General features: G+C 40.3%; 1 protein-coding gene across 1 annotated transcript in view; it reads right to left on the bottom strand.

The window, feature by feature from the left end:
- lama2 (laminin, alpha 2) overlaps positions 1–18,433 on the bottom strand; it is a 234,998-nt gene that overhangs the window by 117,287 nt on the left and 99,278 nt on the right. The window contains exons 15-16 of the mRNA XM_086188853.1: positions 6,437–6,541; positions 892–1,103 (exon numbers count right to left, since the gene is read on the bottom strand). Of these exons, the coding sequence (XP_086044979.1) occupies positions 892–1,103; positions 6,437–6,541 (317 nt within the window). The remainder of the gene's footprint in view (positions 1–891; positions 1,104–6,436; positions 6,542–18,433) is intronic.

The raw sequence follows: 18,433 nt of genomic DNA, 5'->3' as shown, positions 1-18,433 counted from the left end.
ATTTTCTTAGATATACTCTATTTCTGTTGTTGCTGACATTGTGTTTAAGACAACATCATGAGGCTATTGCAAATCAAACATCAACTCTTATGAAAAGCGAAAAACGTGCAAAAGTGCATTAAATTCATGGATTGGAATGTGAATGCATGGAATCTCATTGCAGCGGCTTTATGGTCGAGTGTAAACTATGAAATTGAATCAGAATCAGGATGTGGACTGGCTCCATCATTCCATCATATCTGAGATATAAGACTTGTATAGTACCATTCAGAAAAAAAAGACTTCTCAAAAGGCATAAAAACATGCAGAATATCAACCATTCATATTTTTATGAGCCTTTTCACCAGTGTGGCTACTGGAGTCATTTGTTCATGTCCCAGCTGCAGACAGACCCCCAACCCAGTTGGAAGACGCCCCCCGCTGCAGACGTATGACCTCACTGTATAGTGGAGGTCATTTTCTTTGGCTGACCTATTTTTTTTTATTAGATTATCTGTAACAGCGCCTCCTATCTGACAACGCCAATTGCTGAAAAATTGTGCCTTTGGTAGGGAAAGGAGTTGATCCATCTTTATTTACACTCAAACATTTTACATTATAATTCTGACTTGACTTACATTTTATATGAAAAACATCTAAACATCAAACTTCTCCTGATTAGTGCCTGTGAACCATTGAACTTGTGAACTATTTGCAATAATTGTGTATTTAAATAACAATACTAACTAGTTGCTCAATCTCTAATAAAAACAATAAAGGCTCATAATGATAAAAAACACTATTATTACTAATGTGGCAAGCAGAAAAACAATGAGTCAGTCCAATTCAGTGTGTGTGTGTGTGTGTGTGTGTGTGTGTGTGTGTGTGTGTGTGTGTGTGTGAGATTCCCACTTGTACACAGCACTGGGCTCGGTGCTGTACGAAGCTCTGACCATCACTCTGGTCACATTCGCCAAAACAGACAAGAAATCCCTGCGACTGATTGGCTGGGCAGTCTCTGAAACCAGGAAGTTCTCTGGAAGAATAACGATATGATTGGTGCTGGGTGAGGATGGGTAGACCGGCTGGCCGAACCGTCTATCAACGATCTTGATCCCACTGCCCTGTCGGAGGAAGAGGAAGGAATGTTTAGAATGATTCAGTTACATTTTACAGTAAGGATACAATAAGAACCGTTAGTTAATGCAGTTTTGCATGTGCGATTCCTGAGTAACCACTACTTAAACATTATAATGCTCTTTGTGACCCTCATTGTAAAGTAGGGAACACATAAAGTTGAAATCAACAGTCACTATGCATTAACTATGATTAATGTTCCCTTACCCAAAAGTGTTGCATTTTACTTTGATTGCAATGAACTGAGAAAGCAAGTTTTCTGTGAAATTATACTTCTGTTGTGAAAGGATTATCATTCCCACTGAATGATGTGTCATTAGATAATGAGCACCAGTTCTTATTGACATTCAGAATGGATTGAATGCAAAGTGAATTGAGCCCTGGTATCTGACTATCTCTTGTTGAGAGCAGATCAATGGGATGTAGCGGCTAACGCAGAATGACAACTAATGATGGGGAGGGAAAGAAAGAGAGAGAGCGCTTACCGTGCCAATAAACCATTAAATAAAAACTAATTGAAAGAGAGAAGATGGAGGGAATGATAGTGGGACAGAAAGCGGCAGCAGGCCTGAGATTCAGGGGGAATGAAAGGCCCAGAAGAAAAAAAGACACAGATTTACGACAATCAAAGTCACCTCAGAAGTAATCGTTTTCATTAGGGCTCTGAAAGAAATGTTTATACTCTCTCTATCTCTCCTTCTCTCTTTAGTCTAATTATTACCGATAAAATAATCGCTCATTAAACGGTAAGCTTGAAACTTTTCTATGAGTTGGAAAAGCACCCGCATCCTACAGAAGTACAACTTAAAGAGAAAATCCATTTTCAGAAGGCTCGGTTCGTGTGAAACAGCTTCGTACTACGAATGTACATGTAAATACCACATTTCTAAGGACTATTCTGCACAAAACATTTGTTGTACAATAAAACCTTACAGTAGTATGATGGTGTACACACGCTGTGCTTTGTTACTACATTTTCCAGTCGAGTAAATTGGTCACCTTAATTTAGTAGGTTTACAAGCACACTAACAAAGCCATCGTAACTGAACATTTGGAAGTACCAGATTATTCAAGTCTTCATGCTAGCAGCAGGGTCTTATGCTTTTTTTTGTAAATCTATGTGCGACAAATGTGCTGCTGAAAAACGATGAGGAAGAAAGGAGATGTTTAAGTATGAGGATGATATAGACATATTTTTATATCAAATGAAGCAGGTACATGTGTACAGTATGTTCTGGAATAAGAGACCTTGAACACAGCCGTGATTAGAGTGAAGATGGGCAAAGAGTGTGTGTGTGCGAGTGTGTGTATGTGTGTGTGTGTGAGAACGGTTGTTATCTAATGATGACATGACAGGGGTGTCCATATAAGCATAAGGAGGCGCGCCAAACCAGGTGCCAGACAGGGGGTCAGCACACCTTATCCCTGATCATACAGAAGCAGAGGCTCATGGGTTGGGTTAGCAAAATTACTTATTTATCATTATAACAACTATTCTATGAGGCGGCAGGGCACAGAGGTAGAGTGGCTGTCTCGCAACTGAAGGCTTGCTGGTTTGATCCTCACTTTCCCCGGTGACCATGTCAAAGTATCCTTGTGCTAGATACTTAACCCCTAATTGCTCCTGATGGCCCTTGGACGGACTGGCAACTTGTCCAGGATGAATCCACCTCTCACCCAATGTCAGCTGGGATAGGCTCCAACCCCCTGTGACCCTTTACGGATGAGGGGTATAGAAATGGATGGATGGAACCACTCTTGTTTTATCTATATGGTGTTTGCTTGGGTTTGTTTTGCTCCGAGTTGTGCCCACACCCAGAGGACCCCGCCTGCCCACTGCGTCAACTTCTGGCTTATGACAACTCCCAACTGTTACGATGGAGTCTGTCCACCGAAGAGTTACCTTTGACTGTTTTTTTAATCTGGCCTGCCCAGAACCCACTTCCCTACTCCTGTCCCTACCAGGGGATTTAACATTGTTAAAAATGGCCATGTTGGGTGTGAATTTCATAAGCACCGCTTGCTCCTACAAATCCTTACTCCAGCTAGCGAGGGTATTTGGTGGGAACGGAGGAGGAGAGAAGCTCAGAGCTGTGGCTCACTATTTAAAAGCTTGTTGACATCTCTTGCTCATAGTCGATAACTTGAAGCAGGATAGAAATGTTGGACTTATTTTCCAAACCTGGTAGATACATATGTTTTGAAAAGAAGGGGAACTATGACCTTTATTTCAAATGTTTTGACTTCTACTGACTAAATTTTGTAAGTCTATTTTTTTCTTAAGCTTTGCAATTTTTTGAAGAGCATGTAAACATGATGAATCAGATTATTACCACTGTCACGCAGTGTTGCCATGAAAGTCTCCACATTTTTATCTAACTATGCTGATGGAGCCTGATAAAGTGGGTCAGACAGACACAAAAACACAGAAATCAACAAAGCCATACAAGCACAGACAGAGAGATTATTGTCTATTCATGCCCCCAAATAGTGACATACAAGACACATGTTTGCACTGCTGCACTGAAGCATGCGAGGAACAACAGGAACAATATCGCAACTTGATGCAAAGAGTGAATAGTGGTGGTGGGGGGGCAAAAAGAGACAAAGGCTGAAAGAGAGACAGTGAAGAGGGAGAAAGGCGGTTGACAGTGTGTAGGTGGTTCATTATTGTAATCATTTGGAGCAGCTTTTTGTTGACAACAAGACCGACACTTGTCCTCCTCCTCTCCTCCTCCTCCGAACTCCTCCCGGTCTGTCGATCTCACTGACGCTTCTTAAAATAACACAAGCTTATTGGACTGTAACAATCCATCTCTCCATTTTGTCTCTTCTTTATTTATTATTTGATTCCTTCATTCTTTATTGTTTTCCACTGTTTCTCTTTTTTTCTTTTTCCTTTGTGCATTCTTATCATGACGTTTCCAAATAAAATCTATACAAATGTGAGGCATGTATGGGGGCAGCAAAGAGAGGAGGAGGAGGAGGAAGAAGAATGGTGGGCACTGGTTCAGAGACCGTGTCAATGTGTCCTTGAGGAAGAAATCAAATGCTTAATTGCTCCCGATGAGTAGGATGACTGTATGTGTGTGTGTGTGTGTGTGTGTGTGTGTGTATGTGTATGTGTGTGAGTGTGAATGAGGCAACCCTGTAATGCACTTTGAGGAAAAGCCCTATAAAAGTATTGTCCATTTATCATCATATTTAAAGGGGCCATATAATGAAAAACACACTTTTTCAGTGCTGTTGAATATATTTGGTTCTCTAATGTGCTAACACACAAACTGTGAAATAAGAAAACCCATCCCATCTGTTAAGGTTTGATGACGCTTAACGCATCACAAGGGGCTTTATTGGAATTGTAACCACGCATCACCTTTTTTTTTTAACTTGTTTGACGATAAAGCTGTTGTCATCTTAGGTTCCTACAGGAAGCAAAGTCCTGTTATGATAACGAGCATGATGTTTGCAACAGCTGACCAATCACACGAAAGTGGGCCTTTCAGAGGGAGGGGCCAGAGTCCAAAAGTGGCCAGAGTCTTGGCCTCTGGAGCTGTAACTCCAAATTTTTTTTTACCATTATTATGCGCTATTATTAGTGTGTGTGTATATATATATATATTTATATATTTTTTTTAATTTTTTTTTATGTGTCTATTTATCTTATTTAAGTTTCCCTGCACTATTTGCTGTCTTTTTTCCCCCAGGCTGGTGTGAAAACAGAACTGAAAAAAAGTTTATCTTATCTTATCTTAATATGGCCCCTTTAAATTGTCATTGTACTTACACATAAATAACCCTTTTCTGCAGGAAAAACATATTACCAAAATAATACTGTTTTATCTTTTCTTTCTAGTCAGTGCTCTAAAAAGTAGATATATTCATTGTTACCACAATTTGTGATAATGTGAAAAAAAGTGTACAATTTGAAAACCTTTCTTAACTATTCCTATAAAAATATTGTCTTCATCAAATCATGGGTAGAATGTTGTCTGTGCAACACAACGTCCTTTCTGCAGGTCCAGCAGAATGTGATCACTTGCCCTAACCTGGCCATGTGCCGTTTTTGTGTATGGCACACACACACACACACACACACACACACACACACACACACACACACACACACACACACACACACACACACACACACACACACACACACACACACAAACACACACACAGTATTGTTTCGTGATATAAGCTCTGTAAACCATTAACTAATAGTGTTGTTGCTTTGCTTATTGCTACTATACATCATATCACAAATAGCTCATTATAAAGACATCCTGAGACAGAAGGCAGGGAGACTCTCCGTCTACATTTTTTTATTGCTGTAACTTCATTATTTGTCTGCCAGCTGTAGCTCTGTGCATGTGTGTGTGTGTGTGTGTGTGTGCGTGCGTGTGTGTGTATGTGTTAGTCGTCACTTAACAGCCTTTGTTTGCGACTTCATTTAGCAGTCTTCACCGGTGCAAAAGTCAATGGCTTATGGGAAAAATTAAATAAAGCTGCAGACATTAATAAATATAAGCAATTATTTCTTCTCACACCAGAAACAATATCTTTGTTCAGTATGAGGGAACACTCCAGGTGCATGATGGCCAAACTGGGGCACATGTCCTCCTTAGAAGACAGCATGTCAGGGGTACACAAAAAAAAAATCTACTATGTCTTCACATAATCCTCCATCAGAAATTAGAAAGTGTTGAGTTTTTCCCACTTGCATACTACGAATATGCTCCTTATTTCCCTCCAACTGGCTCTGACCCTGATCCATCAAATCCTAAAAGAACCGAGTACTAGCCAAATGGAGGCAGTTTCCTTCTGGAACGCATAAAAAAATAAAGCCCTTTAGCACCCAATATGCTGCCTTACATATTCAAACATGAATGAATGGTTTAAACGTCACGCCCCACAGCCAAAACTATGAGAGGGTGCAGTATAACAACATCCGCTCTGGCACTTCCTGTACCATGTTTCACAGAGCTGGCATGACGCTAGCAGTGATAGCCCAGCCCCTAGCACCATCTGTTGATGTAGAGGGGGTAAGCAGAAGGAGGTTGAATGTTTCAGGGGTTACAGTATACAATAAAGACTGGGAACCACTGCTCTACGGAAAGATCTTGACCAACTAAAGAACATATTTCAGGGCTCAATACAGTGATGCCCAATACTTCTTGATAGTTCATTTGGTCTTTTAAAAAGGTGTTACATATGTAATATCAACAACACATTGAGTTATATTGAATCTCTTAAGCACCACATTTCTATTTATTTGTCAATACTGTTGAAATAGTTCACGTGTTTGAAAACTTACCTCTATGATCAGGTCTGGTTCTGAGGTGACCCTAATGGCTCTCTGTTCTTGATGGTTCGTCGTATAAGACACAGTGTAGACCACATTCCCTCCGTATGCTGATAGCTGAGTAAAGACAATGATCAAGAGATAAGTAAATGTACTTTCCTGACAAAACTATCTCATATCAAATAAAGTCAAATGCATCAAAAAAGTTACGGATCCAAGATTCTAATCATATAGCAACAGCTATCAACAGCAATATAAAGCTAACACTTGCCAGTAAAGCTATCAGTCATTCAACTCAAAGCATATTTTATTGAGGAGCTGTAGGCTGACTTCTATCTTTCATGAACCATAAACATGCACATGTTGACTGCAACAAATACAGTCTAATGTAAAGAAAAATGTGTTTTATAAAAGGGGCAGCAAATTAATTGTGTTACGATAATCAGGTAAAAAAAAAACCAACTACTTTTTGTTCTTTGTTCTTTTTTTATGAAACATAGTGATTTCAATCTAAGTGCGCATTTTGGGGCCAGATCCAGGATTCTTCAGGTTTTTCAACATTGCGATATTAGGCATTTCACTGGATAAATGGAAATATTTGTAATACTTAAGTACTATAAATATATCCAGACATATAGAGTATATGATGATTTCACAGTTGGATTTACATTTATTATAAGCTGTTTGCACTGTTGGAGGTCACTTCCAGTTGTTGCTTTGTCTGTGCTTGATGCCTGAGAGTGGCAGATGGAAGAGCTGCACACTTGTGAGTCAAGTCACCAGAATTTTTTTTTATGGTGTTGGGGAGGATCAGTGCTTCTTTTTCCAGTCGATTCCTGTTTGAAATACAGATTCCCACCATCAACTTTCACTGGTCATCTTTGAACGTGCTTTTTTTCAACTGATTCACACCAATACAACTAGTTGCTGGCAACTCTCGCAAAGACCCAATAAATGGCAGGATGCTTGGAAATGCAAGAAGGGTAAACATTTTACTGACAGACCCTGAAGAGATTTGGTTTAATGTTAGTTAGGTTAAAATCCTAAAATTTCTATAATTTAAACTGGCCCTTTCGCTGATATTGTGACTAGTTGCAAACTCCAAAAATGTAAGTTGTTTGTATTATTCATGTGTAATCCTGATGCGTCTGTTAATCTAACTCCAAATACCTCTCAATTTTCTATCAGTTTCATTTCGATATAAAGTTTCAAAATCTGAAACTATGCCTTTAGGTATCAAATTATGTTTTTTTTCCACTCAATACACCACAGTTCTACCATATGTTGTTGACAACCAATTTCAGTATATTATTATATCAAATCAAACAAGACCTGGAGCATTGAAAGTCTTATTTGGTGTTAACAACAACCTTGTCTGAAAATGATCCATCTCACAATTCTCAAGTGTTGTGGGTGGTCAGAATCTTCCAGACCTCAAGAATATCAATTCAGTACCCAGTAGTTTTGATTTGTAACAAAGACTTCTTCAACTGGCTCAATATTGAGACCATAGTGATTAAATTTATCTCCACATCAACCTTTTCTCTGAAAAACATGAAATCAATCAATGATTTTTACAATAACCTAACAATTAGACGTGTTTGAGTGTCCCTCAAGCCAGATGATCTATTCTATTGACACAACATAATGTTCACAATTATTAAAAACCCTGAGGTGTCTTAAATTCAGTTTTCAAACATCGTGATCACCGATACTGCCATTTGTCCGTTACAAATGGTCTTATAAATTATACAATTACAGAGAACCCCAGCTATACGCATACTTAGTTGTGTTCTTTCTGAGACACTCATAGAATCAGCTTCAAATGGAAAAACACTGTGTCAGCATGATCCTGGAGTTTATCATTCCGCTCCAACCTGAGCAGTAATGGGTGGGAGAGCAAAGTAATAATGCCCCCATAACAGACAGGGACACTGAAGATCGGGGGGAGGAAGAAAGTGAGCCTGAGACAGAGGAATAGAGAGTTAGAGAGGAGGTAAGAGGTGGATTTAATGCCTCCATAAACCTCCTCCATTCTACATCATTACTCTCAGTTCTTAGACCTGGAGGAGGAATCGGCCATTTCACAGCTGACTGAAAAGACTCATGCACACACGGATCAGCAGGCATGGATCTGTACTTGGGTGGACATTTTATTGACCAACACTTATTTTCTATCTAATCCCATTTGCTGATTTGGACTTCAGAAGACAGTAAAATTATGGTCACAGTTCACTACACGTGGGCTTACTCCCTTCCACTAAGAGCTAATATGCCTCCAGTACAAAGAGACCACTTGAGTCAGAATAACACAAGATATATAAATACACTCAATCTGTAATCAGATTCAAAAAGATCCTCAAAGACGAAATAACTGGACCACCCCATAATACATGCTTGAAGTGAGCTGAACAAAACTAGGAACACACCGGACTTCATATCGGGTATGAAATATAACACTTCCTAACCTTTATGTCTTAAATTACACTGCCAGTTAAGCTAACAAAAGTAAGCTAAGGGGATACCTACCCTTCCGCTGATGACCTTGCTATTTTTAGCCAGTGCAGACCCCAAAGTGGAATATTAATCACAAAACTAGATTGCTTGCATTTGTAGCTCATTTGTAGGCTTTCAGAGACTCTCCAGTGTTAGATGAGGGGAAGTTGATCTAGTAATTGTTCATGTCTAGATTCTACAATATTGGAATACTGTCTGCTTCACCTGTTTCAATACTCACAAAAACACCTAGGGGGCATTATAAGGGTTGGTAATGTTTAATCTGTAAAGTTTGGAACTACTGCTAAATATTCATGGATTTAAAATGTGCATGACTGCTTGAACTCACTGCTGGCGCTATGCATTTTTGCTCAGGCTTTTCCTGCCAATACTGTGTTGTCAACATAAACCAAGTGATGCCCTGAGCTCTGAAGCATAGTGAGAGCAAATTATACTACACAAGATGTATGACATGTAATGATACAGATGATTGTGCAGTCAGTATCATTTGGGTCAACACGCTCAAGCCAAATATATTTGAGAAATATATTAAAGGAGGGGTAAGCTCCCAGATTTCTATGTACTTTTCATTATAGTCCCTGAATTTGTCATGATGTCTCGATGGCAATCAATAAACTATGATGTTTAAAAAAAGAAGCATCAAAATCCATGATACATAAGGGATGCAGGGCCTAATTTACCTCCACCCAATCAAAAACTGCTACCAGTTAGATTGGTTAGAACCGTTTGGCTGTTCATCAACAGCCGAAACTAGAATGCACCTGATTTGGCAGCTTAGCTGTCCTTCAAAAGGCCGAGACTGAGAAGCCTAAAGCGGGTATCAACACCTCAGCTTCAAAGAAAAGAGTATGGATCCAGAAGAAAACACAACAGAAAGGAAAAGGGCTTTTGTAGATAGATAAGAGGGAGAAGGATAAAACGCTCGGTGCAACGCGAGTGATTCTTGGGGATTCATCTGATCGCTGGAGGAGTCTAAAAGAATCAAACGGTTTAACTACGGACACACAAGTAGCAGCCTTTCTTTTGGACAGGTAAGAAACCCATTTGCCAACTTTGCTAACTCTAGATGCTACATTTGAGGTAATTTATTGTCAATGTGGGTTATGAGCTATGTAACGGTCGCTGATCTATTTAGTGACATAGTTTACCGGGGAGGGCAAGTGGGAGCGAGGAGGGAGGGTTCATGATCTGAGTATGATTCAAAACAACAATTTAGACAGATTTATGCCATATTGTTTGTATATCGCGTTTCTTTTGTAAAATTTAAAAGAAAATAAAAGAATACTTAAAAAGGAAAGAAAAAAAAACAAATCAGGCGGCGCCTACTCCTCCTTAAAAGGTAGAGTTTGCATCATTTTCCTTAAAAATCAAAATAAAAGCCTAATCAAATTAACAAAATGAATGTGGCTCAATCATCACTCAGGGGCCTCCAAACATCTCTGGTGGTGCCTGTGTCTGAAGAGCCGCTGGCTTCTGCCTCTGTCCTGTTTTTGTTTATCTTGGGATGTTCGTGGCTGGGTTTGGGTGCATGCCTCCCTGCCAATGACAGTATGGAGGTTTGCTTGTGCTAGTTGGTATTTATCATATTGTAATTGGGGTTTAGCTTGTGCTGATTTGCATTTAGTATGTGCTACCTGGCGGTTATCCAGACCCTCTAGAAAAACGTGATTATGCGATCACATAATTCAACGTATAATCAGCCGAAATCATCTCATTTATGTGGGGGCCGTTTTTTTTTTTTTAAATACACCACACTTTCACTGCCTAAATCACCTATTTCCACGCAAAATGCGCAAAATACGCAGGGTTTGCATGATTTCATAATTCCCGCATTTTTGTTGCAAAAAAGGTACACATCTTTACATAAAGCTGAAAAATGTTGCATTTACTTCACAAAAGAGCAGCCATTTTCCTCCTGTTGCCTTGGGAACATTGTGAAGTGACATCATCGGAAAGCTGCTTGCCCCACAGAGAAGACATAATGAAGTCCGCAAATCAGTCTCCATCCATCCATTCATTGTCTTCCACTTATTCCTATTAAGTGTTGCGGGGGGGCTGGAGCCTATCCCAGCGTCAACAGGCAAGAGGCGGGGTTCACCCTGGACAGGTCGCCTGTCCATCACAGGGCCAACACACAGAGACGAACAACCATTCAAACTCATAGCCACACCTACAGTCAATTTAGAGTATCAATCAGCCTCGTCCCCTCTTGATGTCTTTGGACTGTGGGAGGAAGCTGGAGTACCAGAGAGAACCCACACAGGAACAGGGAGAACATGGAGACTCCACACAGAAAGATCCTGTGCTGGAGCCGGGACCTGAACCAGGAACCTCCTTGCTGTGAGGCGACATTGCTAACCACTGCACCACCGTGCAGCCCAAATCAGTCTCATTTGCCAAAAAAAAACAAAATTTGGAACTTGTTTGACTCATCAACATTTTGTAAGTTTAAGCCATGTGTTTATTGAGGTATGAAAAAAAACAAGATGAGGTCTTAATTATTCCCAGTACTTTCTGTGTTGCATATGCTTGCTTGTCATAGGAAGTCATTAGAAATAACTCTTTACATTGAGGTTGTAGCCGAGTGAGAACAGAGTGTTGGGGTAATCACTTCTTTGTTTTCTTGTTCATCAAACCCCAGTTTTTGCAAATTCCTGTAATTTTTGGATATTCACGCAATTTCATCGCATAAAATTGCATGAATATCCCACATATTTCATTGCATTTTTTAAGAAAAACATGCCACATAATCAAGGATTTTTCCATGCAACAATCAAATAAAACTCCGCATTTTTCTGGAAGGACTAGTTATCATGTGTCATGTTGTCATCTTGGGGGCGGGGGGAATGTGTGCATGTGTGTGTGTGTGTGTGTGTGTGTGTGTGTGTGTGTGTGTGTGTGTGTGTGTGTGTGTGTCGGGGGGGGTCTGTAGTTGGCCTGCCATTTGAATGGCTCTTGTGTAAGAGTGAATAGAGGTATGTAAGAAAGCAATTATACTTTTAGATGTCTTCAGGTCTTTTTATATGTTCTAACCACATGCTGTAAATGTTTTCAATGGCCTTCCATGTGAGGAAAAAGTTGCCTTTTTAAACAACAAGCTGGCACAGAGCAACAACAGCCTATATTTGGAGTTGTGTCTCTGACCATCAAATCAATGAAAATCAAGCTACGTCATATGGAGTGCATTGTGTCGCTCCTAGCACCATGGGGATGCTGAACTGTTACAAGGCCAAAGGATTACGAAGAATAAAAGAAAGATAAAGAGGAAAAATGAACAGCAGGAAAATAGCACATTTTCCCTTCACATGGCTCCTCACATTTCAGACATTCAACCTGGATAATAATCAAAGCTTTTGTCATGGCAACCTAATGACCCATCACTATCCTGTGTATGTGTGTGTGTGTCTGTGTGTGTGGGGGGGGGGGGGGGTAAAAAGGAAGGGCAGGAAAACAAAAAACTAACAGAATAGAACAGCGGGAAAGGGAAATTACAGGGAAAATGATGGGAATTAAGGGGAGTAGAAACGAAGGAACAATAAACACTTAGACACACAGGCACACTCAGAGTTACAATAGACAGCAGTCAGATTCCCCTGAGAGCTCAATAAGCCTCTTATTAAGTCTATTAGTGACCAGAATTAGAGCAACAAGACGTAATCCTTGCTGTTAAAACCCTTATTAGAAATCTGACATGCCTGACACAAAAGTGAAACTTTAGTCAACAACGTAAGTGTTCCTTTTGCTGTCTTTTAGGTGGTGGGTGGCATGCTGGGACATGGTAGTAGATTTTGAATGTCTTTAAAAAATGAACTACTAAACAAAGAAACTCCGAGACCAGACAAAGTGACCAACAGGAACTCAAGAGCAAGAGAAGAAGAAGGGATAAGATGCAGAGGGGAAGTCGGGGAAAGACTAAAGCAAATGTGGAGAAAGAAAATGAGTCACTATAAACTTCCTCTTTTAAGGAGTCCACCAGAGCCTCAATTATTATGAGTGTTCCATATCCTCGAATAACTACGACCATTTTTACCATTATGTAGAACCCATAACAGTTGCTTGGCCAAAAATTAATCAATCACTGAAATAAGCAAACATGATACAAACATACAATCTACAAGTAGCATCTGTAAATTAGCTGCAAGTTAGTTTACACGTCATATAATAAAACGGGGTGCTGTAGGAATTATTCCTAAAACTCGGAGTGTCCCTTGACATCAGCTATGACCAACAGGGAGAGAGTTACATTGGACTGATTGAGGTGGTCTTTTTGGACAAAAGAAAGCAGCCATCACCATGGTAACAGAGAATGACAAGCAAGCCCTGAAGGACATTAAGACCTTCTATGGCACATCCATCAAGTAGATGGCCATGAACGTGGCAGATATTCTCTAAGACTCCATACACATCTGTTATTTTAGTAGTAAACCTGCATTTCAAAGATTGTCCATGAACAACAAAAAAAAGTATTTCTCTTTGATTCAATTATCTCAGCAAGCATTCCTCTGGTCAATGTCCAACTGCATAAGACACACCTGATATTTTAAATTGTGTAACTATTGCAATGTCAGTCAAATATTATCACAATTTTATTTTTCACCCAACCTTTCAGCCATAAGACATAATTAAAATGTTACCTGCTGGGACTGGGCATTTAAGAAAAAAGTGTATCAAAAACCAGCATTTAGAACCTCTCACACACTGTTCCTCCAAAGGGCTAATTCTCTCCCTCAGTAGTTCAGCATATTTATAGTAGAGAGCTTGTAAGAAAACTATTAGCACACTGTAGAAAGGTGTATTAAATAATCATTTATGAAGGCTTGGAGGTAGAGTGGCCGTCCAGCAACCGAAGGGTCACTGGTTCGATCCTCACCTCCCCCGGTGACCATGTCCAAGTGTCCTTGAGCAAGATACTGTGCCCCTTATTGTTCCTGATGGCCCTGTGACAGACTGACCACCAATCCAGGGTGAACCCCGCCTTTCGCCCAATGTCAGCTGGGATAGGCTCCAGCCCCTCTGTGACCCTTGACGGATAAGCGGTAGAGAAAATGGATGGATGGGTGGGTGGATGGATGTTTCTGAACAAAATGTGTATTATAAACTGTGTGCCACTGAATTAATTTTTTTTGCAATACAGTGGTCCCTCGTTAATCGTAGGAGTTACGTTCTAAAAATAACCCTCAATCGGTGAAATCCGTGAAGCAGTCAGCTTTACAATTACTATCGCCGCGTAACTTCTACCTTCCTTTAGCATGTCCAGAAGTCCAACTTGTTGTGCGATGCTTCGCATCTTCCTCTGCCTTTTGGGTGCTACTGCAGGTGCCTTTGACGGTGCAGAACGTTTCGTCGACATTGTGGGGTTTGTTGGGGAGAAAACTTGCAAACATACAGTACAGCACTTCAGAGTCACACTGTCAGTGATCCAAGATTTATGTGAATTTGGCAAGCTGAATGCGTTCTGTACTGTACAGGAGACACGGCGCGGAGGAGATTGATTGACAGTGGTCTACAGCCAGGACGCACAACACAATGCGCTGTTAAAAAAAAAAAAAGCATGCAAAATTGCACCAATAAAAAATCCAAAAGGTGAACCGCATTATAGCGAGGGACCACTGTAATTCAAAAACCAAAGTAAAAAAAAATTCTGATTTTTTTTTTTTTTTTTTTTGGTGGAGGTAGTAACTGATTCAAACTACTGATTCAGCCTATGAAAATAAGTCATCCTGCAACACTTTGGGAAAAATGGTAGAGAGAGTTGATTGATTCCTTGTTCAAATCGTTTATCATGGCACATCATCATCTTATGCAGTAACAAAAGGACTAATAAAAAAAAAAATCATATAATTATGGTACTAAGAGTTACCTTAACTGCGTGTGATTAAACAGGAACTGAATCAATATATTTACTCCTTATCTTATTATGCAGGAAAAACAGAGACAAATTCTTACTATTCGGTTTTCCAAACCGATGGAAGAACAAAAAGAACACAAATACCAACTACTGTGGTGTAGAAGAAACGTGCTCCTAATGAAACAAATTACTGCTTTACTGCTTGCTGATAGTCTTGCCATTACTGTAGACGTGAAAATTAGAATATCACTCAATATTGAATACCAAATGCTAGTTCTCCTTTACAGAAATTTGTTTGCCAATCTGTATGTCAAACATCTCTAAACTGTCAATTTGGTGAGTGGAGATGCAGACTACAATCTTCTCAGGAGACTGGGTGCTTGTGTGTGTGGTTGTTTGTATGTATGTATGTATGTGTGTGTGTGGGGGTGGGGCTTGTGATGGTGATGGGGTATCTATTCAGGAAATGAAGCCCAGATTGTCACAAAAGCTTCAAAAAACATACACACACAAGAAGGCTTGCAGGCATAAAATAAAATACACACAAATAACCAAAGAAAAACATACACAAACACACACACACACACACACACGTACACGCACACACCTGGGTCATCTCTCTGATGCCTGTGGTTGTTTCCAATTGGTACTGGGAATTTTCACCTCTGTTTATCTACCGGCTACTCCCACACACTCAAAGAAATGCACACATACACAGACTACTGTTGTTTCTAGAGGGAGCTTTAGATTGACTCCAGATGGACCAGCAGACAGTGGAATGTTGAATAACATACAGCCAAACTGACCCTATCGGTGTGAACCAAGAGTTCAGTCTGAATCAGCACATTCAGGTACATCTAAGCATTGTCTTCTACCACTTCTGCAGTGTTTGGGAGACGTCTGTGCATACCTGATTCTGCAACAGAGGCAAAGTACTCTAGAGGCAAATTCATCATAATGCTTTGATTGCATCTAAGACCACTTTTGAAATGTGGTCTTAAGTTGAGTTGGGTAACCATCCCTGGAGTTGAGATGTCCCAGAATGGTGGATGTGCAAGTTTGTATCCGAATTCCCATCAAAGCTGTGTGCGAGGGTGTCCTATTGAGTTTCCAGGAACTGGTGTCTTGTTTGTGGAGTGCAGAGGACGCAACTGGGGATCATGTCATGGTTGAGGTGGGGGTCACTCTGGGGGTATGGCATTATACACTGTAGTATCTGTTTTTGGCTTCAAACCGTACCTGTCTTAAGATCTTTTACTAAATAGTCCTCAAAGGTAACAACTTCAAAGTAGAAAAGTCTTGGTTTCATTACAGACTGACTGGTACTTTTAGGACTGGGCGATATGGACTAAAAATAAAAGCTCAGATTTTTTTACAAAAAATTCAATTCACGATTTTTTTCTGATTTTCTTGAAGAAAACAATAAGTACAAAGGAAAGAGAGATCTCAAAACAAGTTCTGCTTTTATTTGATCAAAAACCAAACTAACCACTGTATATATGGGTACCATATCTTTAGCAATATGCAAAGCGACCGCTTCAGTGATTGCTCTCCATCGTGCTCCTTTCTCATCATATGTAATCCCGTGGGTAAATGATTCCACCACAGTAAGCGGTTTTTTTTTTTTCAGTGTGAGTTTGTTGGTTCTGGCGGTCTTGTTCCCCTCGCAAAGAGTGGCATTTCTCCCACTCGGCTGGATGCCTCTGTTTTAGATGCTGAAATAAGTTCGTTGTGCTGCTGCCTTTTGTTGCACTGGGCTTCAGACAAACTTTGCAGCGTGGAGTCACTTGTGCAACCTCTGTCGCCGCAAACCCAAACCAGTTCCAAACCACTGACAATACTACTCCTTTCTTAGAAACAAACTTCTCGCTCTCATTAGGCATGCTGCTGCTATACGTACGCAGGAAACAAGGGGGAGGGGTGAGAGGGAAAGCTATGGAAGCTCCTGGGGGACAAAAGGTGCACCATAGCAAAAGGAGTACAAACTCAATTTTTTTTTAATTTTTCAAAATTGTCCGCACCAAGAAAAACTCGAATGGTTGGGTCCATGGGTTGTGTGATTATCTCACACAGCATCACAGCTAGGGCCTGACTGATATGAGGTCGATGGCGATTTCAATATTAGGGAGTAAGAAATTCCATTAACTGAATATAAAGGCCAATTAAATTTTTCATATAAAAAAAGACAAAATACCTGCTTTTGATGACTTAAAAATAGTTCCAAACACTTGTTACAATGGTTTAAATTGAAGGGAAACACTCACTATCATCTCAGTAAACATAAAGAAGTCTCTCTGACAGTGTCAACATTTACAAAGTAATACATTTATTGAAGTAGAATTCATGGTAGGTAGTGTCTACTTAAAATGTCAGTAGTAAGTGTATAACTGTAGGTAAGAGGCAGGGGGATAAACAGCGTCATAAGAGTTTCTGGTAAGACATGAATTGAACTGCACCTCTCGGATGTCCTCTGAACGTGCGTTCACATCGTCTTTCCTCCATGAAGTTGTAACTTCGACCAGAAACGCTTTTTCCTGCTCAACGCCAGAAGCTCAAAAACACAGTCCGCGCGCTGCTGGAAATAAATGCAGCCCACAACGACGCCTCATCCCAATTATCTAGTCTAGCCTCATCTAGTCTGGTGACATGCAGCTGCCTGAGTGAGCGTAACATTACTTTGAGGCACTGTAACGATACTGTTTCATTATTCATGGTGCCCTGACTGACTGGGTTAAGTAGTTTAGCAAGGCAGCTCATTTTTAAGCTAGGTTACCCGAACTTTGTTTAGCTTGCTAACATATCATGTCTGATACTATCAGTGACGCGTGACAGTCACAAAGAGGCACGTCATGGGAAATGGGAAACCGATTCAGTTTTTTTGTTTTTTATTTCACAAACTGGTTAATACAAACTTACCATCGAGGCAAGCTGCTTGGTGTTAGTCTGGTATGCGCTGTTGGCTCCTCAGTACCGTCCACTACTTCACGCTCACTGTCGGGTTGCTATGGAGCGTGACGTGAGAGGAGTCCGAGCGCCCTCTACTGGATGCACAAGGCATTTTATTACTGAAAATTACGTGTTAAAATCGGCAAACTTTTGGCCGATTACTGATTTTATTCTAATGGCTATAATCAGCTACATGGATTAAATCAGCTGGCTGATTAATCAGGCAGGCCCTAATAACAGCTATCCAAATACTGTCAATCTGACAGTGGAATTATAAATTTGACATTGATCTGACAATATGGAAAGTGAAGTCATCAGGGTTGGATGTTATCATAGAATGTATGTCTTTCAATGCAAATGACATTTAACAAAATGAACAAAGTATTTGTTGACGAGCTTGGACGTGAGAAGCACAAGTGAAAGACCCGGAGAATTTATTGGTCTACTGCCAATTCAACTTTGGAATCTACTGTAACAATGGCACATAGACTATATAGCAAAGCCACCACCTCCTCCACCACCCCGCCATCCCTGCCATCCCCCAATGACCCTTCGTCCGCTTCTCTGACATTGTGAAAAGCAACATGTAGACATATCAAACATTCAATAATAGTTGCAGCAAAAAAGCAAGACAGGAGCCAGAAGAAAAGGAAGAGGCAATGGCTGTCGTGGTGAGAATTACTCGACCCCCCAACAAC

Source organism: Aulostomus chinensis, chromosome 20 (assembly GCF_037954235.1).
Source record: "Aulostomus chinensis isolate RoL2024-O1b breed Wild chromosome 20, RoL_Achi_v1.0, whole genome shotgun sequence".
Classification (NCBI taxonomy): Eukaryota; Metazoa; Chordata; class Actinopteri; order Syngnathiformes; family Aulostomidae; genus Aulostomus; species Aulostomus chinensis.
The sequence above is the reverse complement of the archived record's forward strand: the minus strand, read 5'-3'. Positions and strand labels throughout refer to the sequence as shown.